This window comes from Petromyzon marinus, chromosome 59, assembly GCF_048934315.1.
Source record: "Petromyzon marinus isolate PM22_M1 ecotype Great Lakes invasive population chromosome 59, UKy_Petmar_22M1.pri1.0, whole genome shotgun sequence".
Classification (NCBI taxonomy): domain Eukaryota; kingdom Metazoa; phylum Chordata; class Hyperoartia; order Petromyzontiformes; family Petromyzontidae; genus Petromyzon; species Petromyzon marinus.
Genome location: NC_133725.1, coordinates 368,364 through 389,409, shown reverse-complemented (window position 1 = coordinate 389,409; position 21,046 = coordinate 368,364). Strand labels below are relative to the sequence as shown.

The following is a 21,046-nucleotide window of genomic DNA, read 5'->3' as shown; positions in this document are numbered from 1 at the left end:
GCTCAGCAACGGTGAACGGTAAACCCCAACAGCACCAGGGGGCATCAAGAGTTCAATACTCACCCTGGGGCCTGGGTCCCCTGTCCTCCCCATGGGGCCCGTAGGGCCCTGATGTCTCTGTCGAGAAACACAAAATTGTGACGTTAAAATTAGCGATTTACCCTTTCGCATTCCGCGTGTGCGCTTCACGTTTGTTTTTAATCTTCCCATTCCGTTCCGATGACGTACGTGTGAGTAACGACGTCTTTAAACACAATGGCACTGCCGCTACTACGCCTCTCTAAATAAAATGAACGCTAAACCGCTTGCCGCGTTTGTAGATTTTCGGTGGTGAATGGGACACCCACCCTGCAACTTGCAGACATCCCGCAATACAGGAACGGGTTACCTCCCGTCTATATAGACATATGTATGCACGTAAGATTTCACGACCAATATTATGATTATAAATTAGACCGTGCAGGTATAATCTCAGTTGTTATTTATTAATCTATAAGCCTCCATCGGCCAACGACAGAGCCAATCGAACTTCAGTTTTCACGTCATTGGTAAATATGCGTCGGCAGGGGGCAGCACTTTCCACCATCGCTGCCAACGCCACGTGCTTGATTCTCAGAGCTGGAATTTATGCAAATTAAATGCGGAACCAAAAATGGACGTTTCGTTTTTTTTTCGCGTGCAGTCATTGGTCACCTGGCTGCTACCGTTGCTGCTGATGCTACCGCTGCTGCTGATGATGTTATGGAAGATAAAGCGATTGTGTGTATATCATGGGACCTTTTTGCCAGTATCAAAATATGAAAAATAAGAATAGGTGTTACCCTTTCTGGCAATAAAACAGGCGTTAAGATGTTCAAACACCAAATAGAGACCTTACGCACGGAATCAAGGATGTATGTATTATGTTGAACTTTCGCACTGTACGTAGTCAACTCTGATATATAATCCGAGGTGCGAATTATGCTGCTGGTACAGCTGCTGATGATCATGCCGCTGATGATGATGCTACAAGGAAGATAACACTTCTTGGGGGTGATAATGATGATTCTGCTACTGCACCTACTACTGATGATATAAAAAAAAGTTTAATTCTTACCGGCCAATTGTCAATGAGCGTCTTGTAAAACTTGCTTTGCTGTGGAGAGATAAACAGAAAATAAACGGGAAAATATTTAATTATCGTAGATTCTCAAGTATCTACGTGCAGTTTATCCGATTTGCAGATTAACTGTGCACCTGAGATTTTGACATGAATTAATAACTCATGGATTTTCCCTTAAGCCCAAATTAGTAATAAACAAACAGTAATACAATGTTATGCTTTTAAATGTTTATTACAAGTGACATGCTTAAACCGAACAAATATATTGCTATGGTTAATCCGATATCTACGTGATCGCCCCTACAGTACAGTAGTTTCAATATATTTACAAGGGTGGGAGGAGTTTGATTGCTGTTGATTGGCGTGGCTCTGCTGTCATCCACTTAGTGGCGTAGAGGCTTTTGCACGGGAGCAGATAAGTGTTATCAATGAGCACGTGCATCGATCGTTTGATCGTTAGTTTTTGGCACAGAGATCCGCAGATTTATCACTTTTTGGATTATCCGCGATTTTGAATTCTCCTCGGCCGTCCTCCTCGTCGGTGCGGATAATCGAGAGTCAACTGTACATAATAGTTTTTTTTGGGTTAGATCGCGTAAATATATAAATGTGTTGTTAAACCCGCCACCACCCGACACAGCCAACTAGTAAGGGTTGTCACGTAAACAGAACGTGCCAATTCGTTACGAGTACATCAAACCGGTGTGTTGGAGAACAAAGCCAAAACATTTACAATCTGAGTCCGACCTTTTGCCAGTAAGTACAACTAGCTTCATCAGGTGACAGCCAGATTTGTGGAGAAGTCCTCCTGTTACGTTCCTTGAATAGAGGGAGAGATGTGATGACATCACTTGTGTGCTCTTCTTGCGCAAAGTGGGGAGCGGGGATTAATGAATGCCTATAAATCACTGTGGGTATTCATTGCCGTTTGAGTTATTTATATGGTACTCAACGTAAATTATGCATGGGGCATTATGCAAGCCCATTGTGTCTTGTACTAAAACAGCCGTACGAACGGTAATCCCTATTGAAGTCTGGTGACCTGTATAGCTATGCATTTACAGTCGACTGTACAAGATTGTATTACCTGAAACTGACAGGTAAGTTCATCCTCTGTAGGCCCCACCCCTTCCTCTTTATTCCCCACCCCATTACTCATTAGGCCCCACCCCTTCCTGTTTAGGCTCCATTTGTCTCTTCCTTTTTTTTGGCTTCGCACCTTTCCTTTTTAGGCCCCACCCCATCTTCTTTAGGCCCCGCCTCTCCGCGTCTCGGCCCCGTGCGCATAGTTCATTTCATTAGTTCATAGTTCATTTATTTGGTATAGCCCTGTGAGCCATTCGGCTCTTGAATCGGGTGCAAACGCAACAAACAAAAAACATGAACAAGAAACATCTTAAAGCGATTATGTGACTGTGCAAACAGAAAATACAGGAAAAAATATCAAAATAACTCTGAAATAGCACCGTACACCAACTCTGTGTGCAAAAATCCCAGTGAGATGCAAGTCAAATAACAACAACAACAACCACAAGACAACTAAGATTAAAGCCATCAGTCTAACTCCGTACTACAATAACAAAAACATGGCCAAAACAAAAAAAACTTTTCGAAATCACCAAAATAAAAGCCATAAATCTAATGTAACAGTGATCATAGGGACTGTGACCGAATTTTTAACAATAAACTACATAAATAAATTATAACACCAAAATCTAGAGCCATATTTTAGGCCACTGAATAGCAGTGGCAGCTAGGGTTGTACAACTCCTCTAGAGCAGTTTTGAGTGAAGATCTCATAGGTAGTGATTCAAGTTGCAGTTTATTGGCAATAGCATTCCAGACCCTGGGGGCATCAATAGCAAAGGCCCTTCCTCCAGTTTTTGTATGGCAATAGGGAATGTGAAGCTGGCAAAAGAGCGAAGACCTGAGGTCAAATTTGTTCTTTGAAACAGAGAGGAGATCCAGTAGGTAGGCGCTTCACGACAACGACCAGAATCCCTCTTGGACCAGCGACAGAGTAACAGAACTGTGGTGGTGATGAGGACGACGATAGGCATAATGAGCACGATGATGATGCTGATAATATCAAGGATGATGTGATCACAAAAAATTTCGACAATGATGATGGTGACGATAATGACTCTTGACAATGACGGCACCAATCTTCTTCCGTATGGCTGATGTCGATGCAGAACAATAACTACATTTTCACACTCAGGTGGCCAAGCCAGCAGGAGCCAGCGGAGTAGTTGTATCATGATCATCATCGTCGCTTTGATGTCTCCTTCGTATTTGTGTATTGGGGCATTGCGTCGTTACCCGCTGTACTGCGCCCTCTGTTCTGGATGACCACAGTCGCCACACCACTACCGGAGAGTTTTTAATTTCCCATCTGCGCATCTACTGCTGCCATGGTTTGTGCAGTGGGTGGTGCGGCGTATGGGGTGGACCATGATCAGCGTCGTGGAAAATCAAACCACGCCAGGGGATCTTCTGTGTTGAGTCTTTCACCAAACATGATGGTGGTGACAACGACGACGATGATGATGAACATGATGATGATGATGACTACGTGAAGGCGTTCTGACCTTGATGGAACTCCAGTCGTCACCCGGCTCCCGGTGGACAACGATGATGGACGGAAGGCCGGGGGGCCCAGGAGGGCCAGGATTCCCCCCAACACCAGCCCGGCCTAGAGACCCAGTATCCCCCTAAGACACACAAAGACAAGATCCCCCCCTGTAACAGACTGTTGGGGCAAGTGCTGTTAGTGAGCAGCAGCGCCTTTGAAGGTACAGGAGTGGAGTGGGTGGCCAACAACACGCCCGGCCGCCTTTTGTCTCCCCAGTGGCAAAATGTTTACTACACACCGCACCAGGTACTTATTTGAGGCGACACGCACGCACACAGACAAGTAACTCCCTCCCCCCATCTAGCCTGAACAGTGTTGGACACACTTAAAAGATTGTTGGGGCAAGTGCTGTTAGCGCAAGCACCAATGAACGCCGGCACGGCACACGAGTGGGTGGGTGGTCAGCAACACGCCCGGCCACCTTTGTCTCCCTACACTGCCCCAGGATGCTCGTTTAAGACTTGAGTCGACAATCACGATAGTGATGATGGGGACAGCGATGACGATGACAGTGACAACCATGACGACGATGATGAAGTCCTCTCACTCACCTTTTCACCTTTTATTCCAGGAAATCCTCGGGGTCCCTGAAAGCCCTGGTGGTGGAGGTGGGGGTGGGAGTGGCGGAGGGGGCGACGGAACACAGAAACAGGATTACATCAGTTGCTATTTGTGGACCGATATTACGAACACCTTGGCAAAGCTGCAGCAGGGCAATGGAACGGTTGAGATGAGAGGTGAACGTGTGGCACATTGTGTAATTCTATGGGTCTCTGTGTGTGAGTCTATGGGTCTCTGTGTGAGTGTATGAGAGACAAGGCCGTAATTATAATATATATTGGTGGGGGGACACATCTCCCCCCAATATTCAAATATGCTCAAAATATCCCCCCCAATATATTGCTATAAAATAGATTTCTGTTTATGTGATTGTGGTTATGGTTGTACTTTATTAATCCCTAATCTCTGTCATTACATACAATGAATCAAGAAAAAGGTAAAAAACAGAGCAATCCACTATTAGATATTATTGTAAAAAATAAATAAAAAGTCCATCCTATGTGTTAGTGAATTTTTCCATGTTTTAGGCAGGAAATGGCAGGAAATTAGTTTTCAAATTTAGATTTTTTCCTGGGGGGGGAGCCCCCAGACACCCTGTAAGATTTGGTCCCCCCCAATGTTGACTCCATGGCTATGGCCTTGATGAGAGAAGATCAGCGGGGACCAGCCGGGATGTTCAAAGGGGTGCGAGGGGATGAGGGAGGGTGGGGGGGGGGGATGGGGGAGGGGTGCGAGGGGATAAGGGATCAGTACTGGGTCGCCGCGGGGACCGGGGAGTCCAGGGATGAGGAAGATCTCCTTGCCCCACTCGATTCGGACAAAGTGCAGGTGGGGGTTCCTCTCCTCCGCCTCCTCCTTCGTGACCTGGCCCCCTACAAAGACAAAGACCCCCCGTATAGCCTTCACAGACTGTTGGGGCAAGTGCTCTTAGCGATGAAGGCCGGACACGAGGGGGTAAGTGGCCAGCACCACGCCCGACCGCCTTTGTCTCCCCAGTGGCGATGTTTACACACCGAACCAGGTACTCATTTGAGGCTGAGTCGACCTAGGAGAGGCCCAGGACTGGTTCAGATAATCGTCACTGGTGTTTGCCGTGAGCGGGAATCGAACCCGGATCGCCAGGTTCGTAGTGAAGCGTGCTTACCACTACACTCACACTCACTCGCACACCCACACATTCACAAACACTCACAAACACTCTGACTCACACACCCACACACTCACTTTCACTAGCACACTTACACATTTACTCTCACAAACACTCACACATTCACTCACACAAACACTCTCACTCACAATCAAACACTCACACTCACTCTTACAAACACTCTCACTCACAATCAAACACTCACTCCCACAAACACTCTCACTCACAATCAAACACTCACACACTCACTCTCACTCACAATCAAACACTCACTCTCACAAACACTCTCACTCACAATCAAACACTCACTCTCACAAACACTCTCACTCACAATCAAACACTCACACACTCACTCTCACAAACACTCTCACTCACAAACAAACACTCTCACACTCACTCTCACTCACAATCAAACACTCACTCTCACAAACACTCTCACTCACAATCAAACACTCACACACTCACTCTCACAAACACTCTCACTCACAATCAAACACTCACACACTCACTCTCACTCACAATCAAACACTCACTCTCACAAACACTCTCACTCACAATCAAACACTCACTCTCACAAACACTTTCACTCACAATCAAACACTCACACACGCACTCTCACAAACACTCTCACTCACAAACAAACACTCTCACACTCACTCACAATCAAACACTCACTCTCACAAACACTCTGACTCACAATCAAAACTCACACACTCACTCTCACAAACACTCTCACTCACAATCAAACACTCACACACTCTCACAAACACTCTCACTCACAATCAAACACTCACACACTCACTCTCACAAACACTCTCACTCACAATCAAACACTCACACACTCTCACAAACACTCTCACAATCAAACACTCTCACAGGCACTCTCACAAACACTCAAACACTCACACACTCACTCTCACAAACACTCACAATCAAACACTCACAATCAAACACTCTCACAAACACTCAAACACTCACACACTCTCACAAACACTCACACAAGCCCCCACCTGTGTCCACCCTGGTGGCCACCGTCGGATCGGTCCCTCCCTGAGGCCCGGCGCGGCGTTGCACCGGTGTCACCGCCACCGCAACTGCGCCACCGCCGCCACCAACGCCACCGCCACCACCAACGCCACCGCCGCCACCAACGCCACCGCCACCGCCACCACCAACGCCACCGCCACCAACGCCACGGCCACCACCGCCTCCACTGCCGGCCGTCAGCCGCTCGCTCGACTCGGTGGTGACGGCCGCCCCGGTCATCGCGGTCGGGCCGGTCGGTCGGGCTGCCACCTCTGTGGTACAGAGCACCCGGGGGCGTTTCAGCAGGCGGGAGGGGAAGAAGAAGGAGGAGAGGAGCAAGCTGAAGAAGAGGAAGAAGAAGAAGGGGAATAAGAGGAGGAGGAGAGAGCTGTATGAATGCGGTTGCCTCATCCTCCTCCTCCTCACAGCAGCAGGAGGAGGAGGATGAGCCCCAGGTTGATCCAGGACAGGTGACAACCCCGCCTACCGCTTGGCGACGGTGTCGCTCCCGTCGGGGCAGCCGTGGCGTTCGCTCGTCCCGTGCCGTGGGGGTCCTTGCCGTGGGGGGCCGTGCCGTGGGGGGCCGCGCCGTGGGGGGCCGTGCCGTGGGGGGCCGCGCCGTGGGGGGCCGCGCCGTGCGTCCCGCCGGCTCGCGCCGGTGGCCCAAAAGCCGTGGGGCCTGGCACCGCTGGAGATGAGGGCGACGACGACGAGGAGGATGTAGATGTAGACGATGGTGACGATGGTGACGATGGTGACGTTGGTGACGATGGTGACGATGGTGACGATGGTGACGATGGTGAGGATGGTGACGATGGTGACGTTGGTGACGATGGTGGCGTTGGTGACGATGGTGGCGTTGGTGACGGTGGTGAGGAGGGTGACGATGGTGACGATGGTGAGGATGGTGAGGATGGTGACGATGTCGACGATTGTGACGGTGGTGACGATGGTAAGGATGGTGATGATGGCTTCCCGGCTGGACGTGCGAGGTCTTTGCGTCCTGGCTTGAGCGGGCGCGATGGGAGGGAAGGTGGTGGCTGCCGCTGCTGTCGCAGGGAACAGGAGGCAGATGGCAACGTGAGTGGGCGACGAGGTGGTGGTGAGGTGGTAGCGCCCTGCCTCACGGCGAGAAAAGGGGCCTGGGTTCGACGCCCGACACAGAACTGCTCGCGGAAGTGGATATCATAGAGCTACCTCTGAGCTGCATACTTCTTCAAGTGACACTCTGATACACACAGATAACGGCCCACGGAAGCGGATATCATAGAGCTACCTCTGAGCTGCATACTTCTTCAAGTGACACTCTGATACACACAGAGAACGGCCCACGGAAGCGGATATTATAGAGCTACCTCTGAGACACTTCTTCTTCAAGTGGCACTCTGGTCCACACACGGTAGGGGGCAGCACTTCCCCACTCGCCCTGCCACCGAACGCGACGTTTAATCGCGTGCCAGCCGAATCACGATTTCTTATTCTCGGCCTCATTTCACTTTTCACGGACGTGAACAGCACATACGTGGACCCAAGGCAGCATCATCATCAGCATCGTCATTAGCATAGTCATGAGCATCTCCATCAGCATCATCATTAGCATTATCATCATGAGCATCAGTATTATCATCATTAGCATAATAATCAGTATCATAATTAGCATCATCATCAGTAACAACATCATCATTAGCATTATCAACATCGTTATTAGCATCACCATCAATTGCATCAGCATCATCGTGATCATCATTATCATAACCATCAGTATCATTTGCATCATCAGAAGCATAATTAGCATAATTTCATAAGCATCAGTATCATCTTCAGTATCACCATCAGTATCATTTGCATAAAAACATCATTATTAGCATCACTATTATCATAATTAGCATCATCATCCTTATCATAAGCATCATCGTTTGCACTATCAGCATTATTGTAAGCATCATCACCACCATCAGTGTCGTCGTCATCATCATTCCGCGACGGATGATGGTCGTCTCACCTTGTCCGTCCTCACCGTCGACCCGGCATCCACCCGGCCGCCCCCCCTCTTGCCGCCCCCCGCTCCGTGCGGGCCCTGGGAGGAGGAGGCAGTTGCCGTGCCAACCGCTCCCTTGTGGAGGAGCGGTCCAGCACTCCCTGCACCGGGAGGTCTCGCCCCGGCAACCGTTTCCTTGACGACGGGAGGCCTGCCTGGGCCCGAGTCCAACTCGTTGAGCAAAGTTCCGTTTCCGGCCTGAAATCGCCCATTGAAGGTCTGCGTTGAGACAACACATCATCATCATCATCGCCAGCCATTGCCAATCCACTCGTCGTTTGTTGAGGTGCCATTACCCTGGCTCGCCTTGAAAAGGTAGTAGAGCAACTGTGGACTCCATCTGTTCCTTCTGTACGGGATAAACTAAACTATTATTTTGTATTTTATTGTACCAGGTGTAAGGCCCCACTGAGCTACGTAGCTCTTGCTTAGAAGCGACCTGGCCAACGCAAATGATAACAGCTCAACGTAGTGGCTGACCACTTGGCAATTTATAGGAGACACGTACTCTAAACGCGTGGTGATGTTGATTATGAATTCGGAGGGAAACCCCTGGAGGACCAAGACAAAAATCCACGCGACCACGGGGAGAGAGAGACACGCAAACTCCAAATATACAACGGGCATCAGGGCCAGGATCGAACCAATGACCTCCTGTGTACCAGGCGAGGCAGTTAACATCTCCTAGCCACCGTGGCACCCTAAGAGTGTCACCCCAGACCCCTCGTGTGCCGTTCGGGCCTTCATAGGCGCTGCTGCTACTCACTAAAAGCACTTGCCCCAACAATTTGGTTAAGGCGATACGGGGACCTTTGTGAGTGTGTAGAGTTTGTAGGTTCTACCCCTGTTCTGCGTACTGAATCACACAGGCACACACACGAATGCTCACAGATACACAGGGTAAAGATGCCCCGTATAAGCGTACATAATGTTTGGGGAAAGTGCTGTTAGCGACCACCTATGAAGGCCGGCACGGCACGCGATGGGATATTGTGGTCAGCACCACGGCGGGTCACAGTTAGATCCCCAATACTGGCAGTCACACACACATGCACCGTCTTAGGCTGAGTCAACTTTGCGGAGGCCTGGAATTGTTTCAAATATCACTCGCCAATGATGTCATAGCCTTGGCCGAGATGTAACCCAGGGGGAGAGGGGGGCTGGGCTGGTAGCGCGGTGTGAGAACCGCAGTACCACCACTCCCCGCAGTGAATACACAAAGATAAAGATCCCCCGTATAGCCTTCACAGACTGTTGGGGTAAGTGCTGTTGGCGAGTAGCACCTATACACACCCGCAAACACACACACACGACTACACAAAAGACAGAGATCCCCCGTATAGACTTCAAAGATTGTTGGGGCAAGTGCTGTTAGCGAGTAGCACCTGTGAAGGCCGGCACGGCATACGAGGGGGTGGGTGGCCAGCACCACGCCCGACCGCCTTTGTCTCCCCAGTGGCGATGTTGAGGCTGAGTCGACTTAGGGGAGGCCCATAACCGGTTCATAGAATCGTCGCTGACCCTGAGCAGGAATCGAACTCGCGTCGCTGGGTTCATAGCGTGGCCTGCTAACCACTACACAAAGCTCAACCCCAGCTGCAAACGATGACACAATTCTCATTTGCAACCTTCATCAGATAGCTGAGACAAGGCCACTGTGGGTTTGAATGGGGTTCTGATGGATACCCACCACCAGAGTGGAAGAATGGCTGAAGCATCTTACAGATGACAAGCTGATGGTAAGTGGGCAGATCAGCCCCACGGTAGGTTCTAGTGTCAAGGACATGGGCCCACAGCCACTGTTTCGGCACTATAAAGTCCAGCAGATGTTCTTGCTTGGACACGGCGTGCATCCATGATGTTGTGTGGATGCGCCAATGCGGGAACAGCGTGTTAGTAGTTACAAGCCCATGGGCCGCAAAGAAGTCTAGTGGGGTCCTACCGTTGTTATTGAGCTGATATGGCCCAAGCCTTCCAATCACTCCAGGCCAGGTGCCAGTATCATGACCAACTTGGGCATTGAAGTCACCCAACAAGATGACTCTATCCCGAGGGGCCACTTTAGCCAGCACCTGTGACAGGAGGTCATAGAGGGCATCTGACTCATCGGCCTTGCCTGCATCCCTCCTCCACTCATGTTCATCTTTGGTGGGGGCGTAAGCACCACCACCATTCCACGCCTTCTGTTGATGGGGAGGTGAGCCCACAGTAGCCCGGGGCTTACAGCTTACCACACCTCACCGCCACGCTCCCAGGCCACTTCCAAGAAGAGCCACTCCTTGTTGTTTGGCAGTCTCCTGCCCCGAGTCGAGGACTGTCCACCCCTCATGGTCACTGGAGCTAGAGCCGGTCCACTGCACTTCCTGAATATCGCAGATCCAGGCGGTACCGATCCAGCTCCCGGCAGAGGAGTGGCAGCCTCTCCTCCGCAGTGAGCGTTCGAACATTCCACGTGGCCACTCGCAGTGGCTTTTCGCCCTTTCTGGAGGAACCCCGAGGGTGCGGGTTCAATCTCCTGGCTCCGCCAAATAGGGTTTGGCCAGGAGACGTCATAGGCGCCTGTCCTGACCCCATGGTGTCTCCCGCAAAAGCTTAGTATGACAGTTTTGTGGAAATTAAATTGAAGGTGGAGGGGGTGACCGGCCCCTCGCACTCCGTCCAGAGCCCACGTGCGCCGCTGCGGTGGCTACGAGCGCCATGAGGCAGGGGAGAGGAGGTGCGGGGCGGGGGAACAGCCGATTGGAATCGGCCTTCCCATCCATGGCACTGCTCACTCACATCCACCACGGCGTTACCGTTTCCAGCACCACCGAGGAGGCACGGGGGTTGTTTTTTTTGCCGGACCGACTGATCACAGACAGACAGACACGCACGCGCGTACCCTCGTGACTGCACCGCAGCTGTGCGTTCCCACAGCCCAGCACGCGCCGCAAAGTCCGCGTCTCTCCCCTTCTCGGTGGGGGGGGGGGGGGGTTTGGCAACCGTTCAGAACTTTTCCTGCAGCTCCCTGAGAATTCTCCACTGTGGAACGTTAAGGGCCTCTTTGTGCCACCACACGGGGAGTGGGGAGGCGGGGGGGGGGCAGTGGGGGGGAAGGGAGTGGGGGGGGGGGGTCTGCTGCCATTGCCAATGTGGACATCGGCATCGTCAGAATCATCAGCGGAATGAGCAGGATCAGTGGCATCGTCCCCAGTAGTGGTGGCAGGGTCGTCATCGCAATGGGCAGCAGCGTCATCATCGCATTGGGCAGCAGCGTCATCATCACAATGGGCAGCAGCGTCATCATCGCAATGGGCAGCAACGTCATCATCGCAATGGACAGCAGCGTCATCATCGCAATGGGCAGCAGCGTCATCATCACAATGGGCAGCAGCGTCATCATCACAATGGGCAGCAGCGTCATCATCGCAATGGGCAGCAGCGTCATCATCGCAAGGGGCAGCAGCGTCGTCATCGCAATGGGCAGCAGCGTCATCATCACAATGGGCAGCAGCGTCATCATCGCAATGGACAGCAGCGTCATCATCGCAATGGGCAGCAGCGTCATCATCACAATGGGCAGCAGCGTCGTCATCGCAATGGGCAGCAGCGTCATCATCACAATGGGCAGCAGCGTCGTCATCACAATGGGCAGCAGCGTCGTCATCACAATGGGCAGCAGCGTCATCATCACAATGGGCAGCAGCGTCGTCATCACAATGGGCAGCAGCGTCGTCATCACAATGGGCAGCAGCGTCATCATCACAATGGACAGCAGCGTCGTCATCACAATGGGCAGCAGCGTCATCATCACAATGGACAGCAGCGTCATCATCGCAATGGGCAGCAGCGTCATCATCACAATGGGCAGCAGCGTCATCATCGCAATGGGCAGCAGCGTCATCATCGCAATGGGCAGCAGCGTCGTCATCATAATGGGCAGCAGCGTCATCATCACAATGGGCAGCAGCGTCATCATCACAATGGGCAGCAGCGTCATCATCACAATGGGCAGCAGCGTCATCAGCGCAATGGGCAGCAGCGTCGTCATCGCAATGGGCAGCAGCGTCATCATCGCAATGGGCAGCAGCGTCGTCATCAGATCCACCGGGAGCGGCGTCACGAGTGACGATCGGCGCCGTCGCTTCTACGCGTGGCCATGACATTCGTTTGGCCATGACATTCGTTTGGCGACGTTGGTCAAGGTGGTGGAGGGCTTTCACGACAAATAGTGTTGGGGGGGGGGGGCGGGGGCTGATCATTACCGAGGTGGGGGAGGGGGCTACCCCAAGAATCAAACTTCCCTCCTTCATCGTCCGTGCGTTCGTCCCTGGCTCACGCTCAGAGAATTTCCTGCGCCTCAGTGACAAATCCCCCCTGGGCAGCCCTCCACTGGGGCTGACTCCCATCGGCATTGCGATGTGGCGACAATAACAACGGGAATCAATAAACAAAGATTACAAATTACTCCTCGAGTTTCACAGAGACCCACAGACTCACACACAGAGACCCACAGACTCAAACACAGAGACCCACAGACTCATACAGAGACCCACAGACTCACACAGAGACCCACAGACTCACACAGAGACCCACAGACTCACACAGAGACCCACAGACTCACACAGAGACCCACAGACTCACACACAGAGACCCACAGACTCACACAGAGATCCACAGACTCACAAACAGAGACCCACAGACTCACACAGAGACCCACAGTCTCACACACAAAGACCCACAGACTCACACAGAGACCCACAGACTCACACAGAGACTCACAGACTCACACACAGAGAGCCACAGACTCACACAGATACCCACAGACTCACGCGGAGACTCACAGACTCACACGGAGACCCACAGTCTCACACAGAGACCCACAGACTCACACAGAGACCCACAGACTCACACACAGAGACCCACAGACTCACACAGAGACCCACAGACTCACACACAGAGACCCACAGACTCACACACAGAGACCCACAGACTCACACACAGAAACCCACAGACTCACACAGAGACCCACAGACTCACACAGAGACCCGCAGACTCACACAGAGACCCACAGACTCACACAGAGAGGCCCACAGACTCGCACACAGAGACCCACAGACTCACACAGAGATCCACAGACTCACACACAGAGACCCACAGACTCACACAGAGACCCACCGACTCACACAGAGACCCACAGACTCACACAGAGACCCACAGACTCACACAGAGACCCACAGACTCACACACAGAGACGCACAGACTCACACGGAGACCCACAGACTCACACAGAGACCCACAATCTCACACAGAGACCCACAGACTCACACAGAGACCCACAGACTCACACAGAGACCCACAGATTCACTCAGAGACCCACAGACTCACACAGAGACCCACAGACTCACACACAGAGACACACAGACTCGCACACAGAGACCCACAGACTCACACACAGAGACCCACAGACTCACACAGAGACCCACAGACTCACACACAGAGACCCACAGACTCACACACAGAGACCCACAGACTCACACACAGAGACCCACAGACACACACAGAGACCCACAGACTCACACAGAGACCCACAGACTCACACAGAGACCCACAGACTCACACAGAGACCCACAGACTCACACACAGAGACCCACAGACTCACAGAGAGATCCACAGACTCACACACAGAGACCCACAGACTCACACAGAGACCCACGATCTCACACACAAAGACTCACAGACTCACACAGAGACCCACAGACTCACACAGAGACCCACAGACTCACACAGAGACCCACAGACTCACACACAGAGACCCACAGACTCACACAGATACCCACAGACTCACACGGAGACCCACAGACTCACACAGAGACCCACAGCTTCACACAGAGACCCACAGACTCACACAGAGACCCACAGACTCACACACAGAGACCCAAAGACTCACACAGAGACCCACAGACTCACACACAGAGACCCACAGACTCACACAGAGACCCACAGACTCACACAGAGACCCGCAGACTCACACAGAGACCCACAGACTCACTCAGAGACCCACAGACTCACACACAGAGACCCACAGACTCACACACAGAGACCCACAGACTCACACACAGAGACCCACAGACTCACACAGAGACCCACAGACTCTCACAGAGACCCACAGACTCACACAGAGACCCACAGACTCACACACAGAGACCCACAGACTCACACAGAGTCCCACAGACTCACACACAGAGACCCACAGACTCACACAGAGACCCACAGACTCACACACAGAGACCCACAGACTCACACAGAGTCCCACAGACTCACACACAGAGACCCACAGACTCACACTGAGACCCACAGTCTCACACAGAGACCCACAGACTCACACAGAGACCCACAGACTCACACAGAGACCCACAGACTCACACACAGAGACTGACAGACTCACACGGAGACCCACAGACTCACACAGAGACTCAATGAAATGACGTAAACGTGGCGAGGGAGACGTCTTGCGTGGCTGTGGCCGTAACCGCTCCGTCTTCTGCCGGACGACTCCTGCAGCCTGACCGAGCGAGCCCTACCCCCACCCCAACATCCCCCCCCCCACCCGGGCACGAGGGAACAGTGCTGATGGGGGTCTCTGGCAGCGCTGCAGAGCCAGAACCCAGATCGATCACTCGGGGAGCGTTCCCCGTGACAGCTCAAACTCTCTCGCTCGTGCCGCACCTGCACCTCGTTCCCCAGGGCACCACGGGGTGGCCGGGGGGGGGGAGTTTTGTGTGTTCCTTGTGTGTGTGTGTGCTGTATGTTCCCCGTGTGTGTGTGCTGTATGTTCCCCGTGTGTGTGTGCTGTATGTTCCCCGTGTTTGTGTGTGTGCTGTATGTTCCCCGTGTGTGTGTGCTGTATGTTGCCTGTGTGTGTGTGCTGTATGTTCCCCGTGTGTGTGTGTTGTATGTTCCCCGTGTGTGTGTGCTGTATATTCCCGTGTGTGTGTGCTGTATATTCCCCGTGTGTGTGTGTTGTATGTTCCCCGTGTGTGTGTACTGTATGTTCCCCGTGCGTGTGTGCTGTATATTCCCCGTGTGTGTGTGTTGTATGTTCCCCGTGTGTGTGTGCTGTATGTTCCCCGTGTGTGTGTTGTATGTTCCCCGTGTGTAGTCGGTGTGGCCGAACCTGTGTTGGTGTGGCCGGTCCCCTCTCGCGACCCCTTGCCCCGCATCCGTCACTGCGTAGGCACTGCCTGGCAGCCGCACCCACAGCCCCCTCGACAAACACGAGCTGCTGCAGGGAGCCCTGTGGTCCGGCACACATCATCATCACCATCACTACCATAACTACCATCATCATAACTACCATCATCACTACCATCATCATCACCACCACGACAAACACGAGCTGCTGCAGGGAGCCTTGTGGTCCGGCACACATCATCATCACTACCATCACTACCATCACGACCATCATCACTACCATCACCATCACTACCATCACCATCACTACCATCATCACCACCATCATCACCACCATCATCACTACTATCATCATCACCACGACAAACACGAGCTGCTGCAGGGAGCCCTGTGGTCCGGCACACATCATCATCACCATCACTACCATCACCATCACGACCATCACCATCACTACCATCACTACCATCACCATCACTGCCATCACCATCACTACCATCATCACTACCATCATCACCACCACGACAAACACGAGCTGCTGCAGGGAGCCCTGTGGTCCGGCACACATCATCATCACCATCACTACCATCACCATCACTACCATCATCATCACTACCATCACCATCACTACCATCGTCACTACCATCATCATCACCATCACTACCATCATCACTACCATCACCATCACTACCATCATCATCATCACCATCACTACCATCACCATCACTACCATCATCATCATCACTACCATCATCACCATCACTACCATCATCACCACCGCAATCATCATCACCACTGTCACCATCACCAGCTGTGATAAATCCACTGCTGGATTTAAGGTAATCTCTCTCTCTCTCTCCACCCATCAGCAGCCCCGCCACCACCGCTGAGCGCACACCACGAGGTCGGCGTTGTCGCCCCTTCTCCCCGGCGAGCGCCGCTCCCACTGGCACAAGTTGCGCACGTACGGTGCGAAAGAAATCCCAAGTACGTGCAGCGTACAGAGCAACACATTGATGATATCACTGTGTAACAAACACGCTTTGTTCATGGGTAGTAAGTGTTATTTCCCAATTGCTTATGCCTCAAAAGTACAGACAATGGCTATTGTTGTTGTTATCCCCACAAACTTGGCTTTTGCTACACGAGGACAGTGATATTTTGAAATTTACCTCGTGTCAATGAGAACACGTGGTGTGCATTTGTGTCATTACTTCACGTAAAGTCCTGGTCACAACAGCTAAGTTTGGGTTGAATAGTTATAATAATAGCCATTTTCTATACTTTTGAGGCATAAGCAATTAAAAAATAACATATAGTACCCAGGAACAGGCATTGTGTTACATTGTGAATTGGCCACGCGTCTAAATGTAGGACCACAGAGCTCGGGCGATGGGCAGGGGAGGCGGAGTGCGCGTGAGCAGTCATCACTCATCCGCACGGCTGATTGGTGTGTGTCAGTGTGTGTGTCACTGTGTGTGTGTCACTGTGTGTTAGTCACTGTGTGTGTCACTGTGTGTGTGTCACTGTGTGTTAGTCACTGTGTGTGTCACTGTGTGTATCACTGTGTGTGTGTTACTGTGTGTGTTACTGTGTGTGTTACTGTGTCACTCTGTGTTTATCACACGCACTCCGACCAGCAGCACAGCTACAATTCGCCTCCCAGACACAGTGGCAGGACCCTCCTCGGAGTGCGTCTTGAGACTCGCTGAGCGTCACGTGGTGCAGGACCCTCACTCTGTGTCTCTCTCTAAGACAGTGACTCTTCACCTGGGATGGAGGGGGGGGGGATCGTCACGTGATACAGGACCCTCACTCTGTCTCTCTCTAAGACAATGACTCTTCTTCTTAACCTGGCGTGCACGCCACGCCCTGGAGGAGGAGGGATGCGACACCCGGCCAGATTTATTTGGAAGGTAAATCATCGAAGACACAAACCCTTTGTATTTATTAACATTCTATTTTTTTACGATTGAGAACCAGAGGGCTGCAAGGTTGCAGGAAAGGTTACAAACCACCGATCTAATCTCTCTCTCTCTCTGGGAATGAACATTTACCCAATCAATATGACGGTGTCATCATCATCATCAACATCATTTCAGACCAAGTGGATCAGCGGTAGAGCAGTCGATAGGACGCGAGTTCACATCCTGGCTTGTAGGGCGATTGACTCAAGCCCATCATCCCACCGGCGGCCGATAAAACGCGGACCACTTTGTTAGGGGAATTCAACAGCAGTCGTCCTACGGAGAGACATAACGCGCCCCGCGCCCGCCATAGGAACGTGGAATTGCCCACCCACTGTGGTTCTGCGCAGCTGTTAAACGGACGACGGAGCGGCGATGCCTCCAATGCTCACGTGAGCAGCAGGCGATCATAAAAAACCACACAGGGCAGTGAATCTGCTGGGAGATGGGGGGGGGCGATGGAGCGACGAGGTGGTAGGGTGGTGGTGGGTAGCTCGGTGTTTGTACAACACCCTGTTGCCACATTCACGCCCGTCGAGAAGTATTCCACGAGTCGTCATCCTCCGATCAATCGTCTGCCAGGCGCGGTCCCAGCCCTGGAGCTGCGCAGGGGGTGGGGGGCAAGCCCCCGAGGACCCCCTTCTCTAGGCTCAGGGCACCCCGCTTCTGTGCAGGATGATTGTGAACGATCTCAGCGTGGCCGTGCGCGCCTGTGGCGGGTGGCTGATGTGCGCGAAGCTCAGAGACGCACGAGACAAAGGCTGCCCCGGTAGCCTCTCACGGCCCATCGGGGCAAGTGCCCTTGGGTGCGAGCAGCACGCCCGTGAAGGCCGACACGGCAACACGAGGGGTGTGGGGTGGAACGACGCCACGCCCGGAGCGCCCGCCTTTGTCTGCCCGCCAGGTGTTCATTTGAGACTAAGTCGACCTAGGGGAGGTCCAGGACCGGTTCAAGATTATCGTCGCTGGGGTTGGTGGGCGTGAGCGGGAAGCCACCACTCCCCACACAAAGACAAAGATCCCCCGTGTAGCCTTAACAGACTGTAGGGGCAAGTGTTGTTAGCGAGCACCTATGAAGACTGGAACGGTACACGAGGGGGTGGGTGGTCAGCACCACGCCCGACCGCCTTTGTCTCCCTAGTGGCGATGTTTACACACCGCACCGAGTACTCATTTGAGGCTGAGTCGACCTAGTGGAGGCCTAGGACCGGTTCAAATAATCGTCACGGATGTTGGTCGTGAGCGGGAATCGAACCCGGGTCGCCAGGTTCGTAGTGCGCTAACCACTACACTTCCGCTCCCCAGTGACACACAACAACAACAACAACCGCCATTCGCCACTAAGTGGCGGTGACGTCACCACGACGCTTGTGCCAGGCCATGTGCACCTTGAGGCCACGTGAAGTGCCGAACGCCCGCTGGCAGGAGGTCACGGGGCAGACCCAGGTGCCACGGATCGACTGACTGAGATGACTGAGATGACTGGCTGATGCACCACCTGTGCCCCCTACTGTGCCAGCTTGCTGTGCTTTAGCCACCCGGCGTTCCGCTCGTTGCGAGCGTCGCTCCTCCACCCTCCATTGTTGTTGTTGGAGGGCGACTGCCTCCAACTGCCCAGTAGCGTCCTTCACGAGCCTCCTCCACAGAGGCCGATCTTGACACCGCTGGTACCAGTCATCGGCAAGCCAACTCAGCTCCACGTCCTCCTGTACCACATCACTCCATCTCTTCTCTAGTCCGTGCCGCGCTCGTTTAGCCCCCTCGATCCGGCCGACAAAAGCTGTTTAGGCATGCGGTGACTGGGTATGCGGGCTACATGACCCAGCCAACGCAGCCTTGCCTGCCGGAAGAGCTCACCGATGGGACTTTGTCCACATCTTTCAAGGATTTCTGAGCTCCTCACACAATCCAGCCTGGTTAAACCCAGGATGGATCGTAGGCAGGCCGGCCTAAATGTTTCTAACCGGCGAAGATGTTCCATTCGGGGAGTCCACGTTTCGCAAGCGTAGAGAAGGGAGGGAATGACCGTGGCAGAGAAGACCTGAAGCTTCGTGCGGAGCGACTGACCAGGTAGCTTCCACACAGCGTTACGTAACCGATAAAAATATATTGCCGCTCGACTGATTCGGAGTGAGACCTCTGCTGTTAAACCGGAGCCGGTCATGAGCACACTGCCAAGGTATGGGAAACTCTCCACTCTCACCACTAAACCACGACTACAGTGACACACACACAGTGACACACACACAGTGAGACACACCAATCAGCTCTGCCTGTGAGTGTTCCACGCGTCCTGATGGCTGCTCACGCGCACTGCGACCAGTCGGTTACAATTCCATGCCAAGCACAGTGACAGGCCCCTCCTGAAAATTATTATTGAGACTCGCTGAGGCTCTCATTGATTGTGGGGGGCGGAGGGGGGGGCGCGCGCGCACTCCACACACCAACATGCTGACGAAGAGTCACACGTTGCAGAAGCCCCCCCCCCTCTCTCCCTGTCTCTCTCCAAGACAGTCTGGTTCTTCACCTGGGGTGCACGAGACAAGGCTGTAATTATAATATATTATAATATATGATATATTATAATATATTGTGTAATATTATATAATATATTATATTTAATAATGCATTGTATAATATTATATTATAATATATTGTATAAAATATTATACTATATATTGGGGGGGAACACATCCCCCCCAATATTCAAATATGCTCAAAATGTCCCCCCCAATATACTGCTATAAAAAATTAATTGCTATGCTATGTAAATAAAAACAACAATTTGCTAAAGCTTGGCCACAATATCTGGACTTGTCTTCATATAACAATGCATAGATTTCTGTTTATATGACTAATCTCTGCAATTACATACAATTAAACTAAAAATGGTAAAAAAGTAAAAACAGAGCAACATAATACAATACACGATTAGACATTATTGTAAAAAATAAATAAAAAGTCCATCCCATGTGTTAGTGCATTTTTTATATTTTAGGCAGGAAATTAATTTTCTAATTTAGATATTTTTCTGGGTTGGGACCCCCAGACACCCCTGAAGATTTGGTCCCCCCCAATGTTGACTCCATGGCTACGGCCTTGACACGACACCTCCTGGGGGTGCGGGATGCCCTTTCTGCGGCGGGGGTGGCGAGACACGGACAGACTTTTTTCGAAGGTAAATAATCGAAAACACACATTAAGCACGTACACGTTAAGTTACAACTTTGTTTCATCAAATCCTGTGTCTGTGTTAACATTGTACATTTTTTTTTACTATTGAGAACCAAAGGGGGGTGCAAGGCTGCAGTGGAAGGTTTAAGAACCGCCGCAGTCTAAGAGTCGGGTCCCATATTGTCGACGCAACGTTCCTTTTTCCGATGGTCAGCACCGCACTATT

The 21,046-nt window shown here is 52.0% G+C and overlaps 1 protein-coding gene across 2 annotated transcripts in view; it reads right to left on the bottom strand.

Moving 5' to 3' along the window:
- The window catches only part of LOC142905817 (uncharacterized), a 112,579-nt gene that overhangs the window by 3,469 nt on the left and 88,064 nt on the right, over positions 1–21,046 (bottom strand). Inside the window, exons 5-13 of one of the 2 annotated variants that reach the window (XM_076052957.1) lie at positions 15,666–15,785; positions 8,474–8,728; positions 6,959–7,520; positions 6,456–6,743; positions 5,052–5,170; positions 4,289–4,333; positions 3,694–3,816; positions 1,097–1,135; positions 64–117 (exon numbers count right to left, since the gene is read on the bottom strand). In XM_076052957.1, the coding sequence (XP_075909072.1) occupies positions 64–117; positions 1,097–1,135; positions 3,694–3,816; positions 4,289–4,333; positions 5,052–5,170; positions 6,456–6,743; positions 6,959–7,520; positions 8,474–8,728; positions 15,666–15,785 (1,605 nt within the window). The remainder of the gene's footprint in view (positions 1–63; positions 118–1,096; positions 1,136–3,693; positions 3,817–4,288; positions 4,334–5,051; positions 5,171–6,455; positions 6,744–6,958; positions 7,521–8,473; positions 8,729–15,665; positions 15,786–21,046) is intronic. The other variant, XM_076052959.1, reaches the window with a different exon arrangement.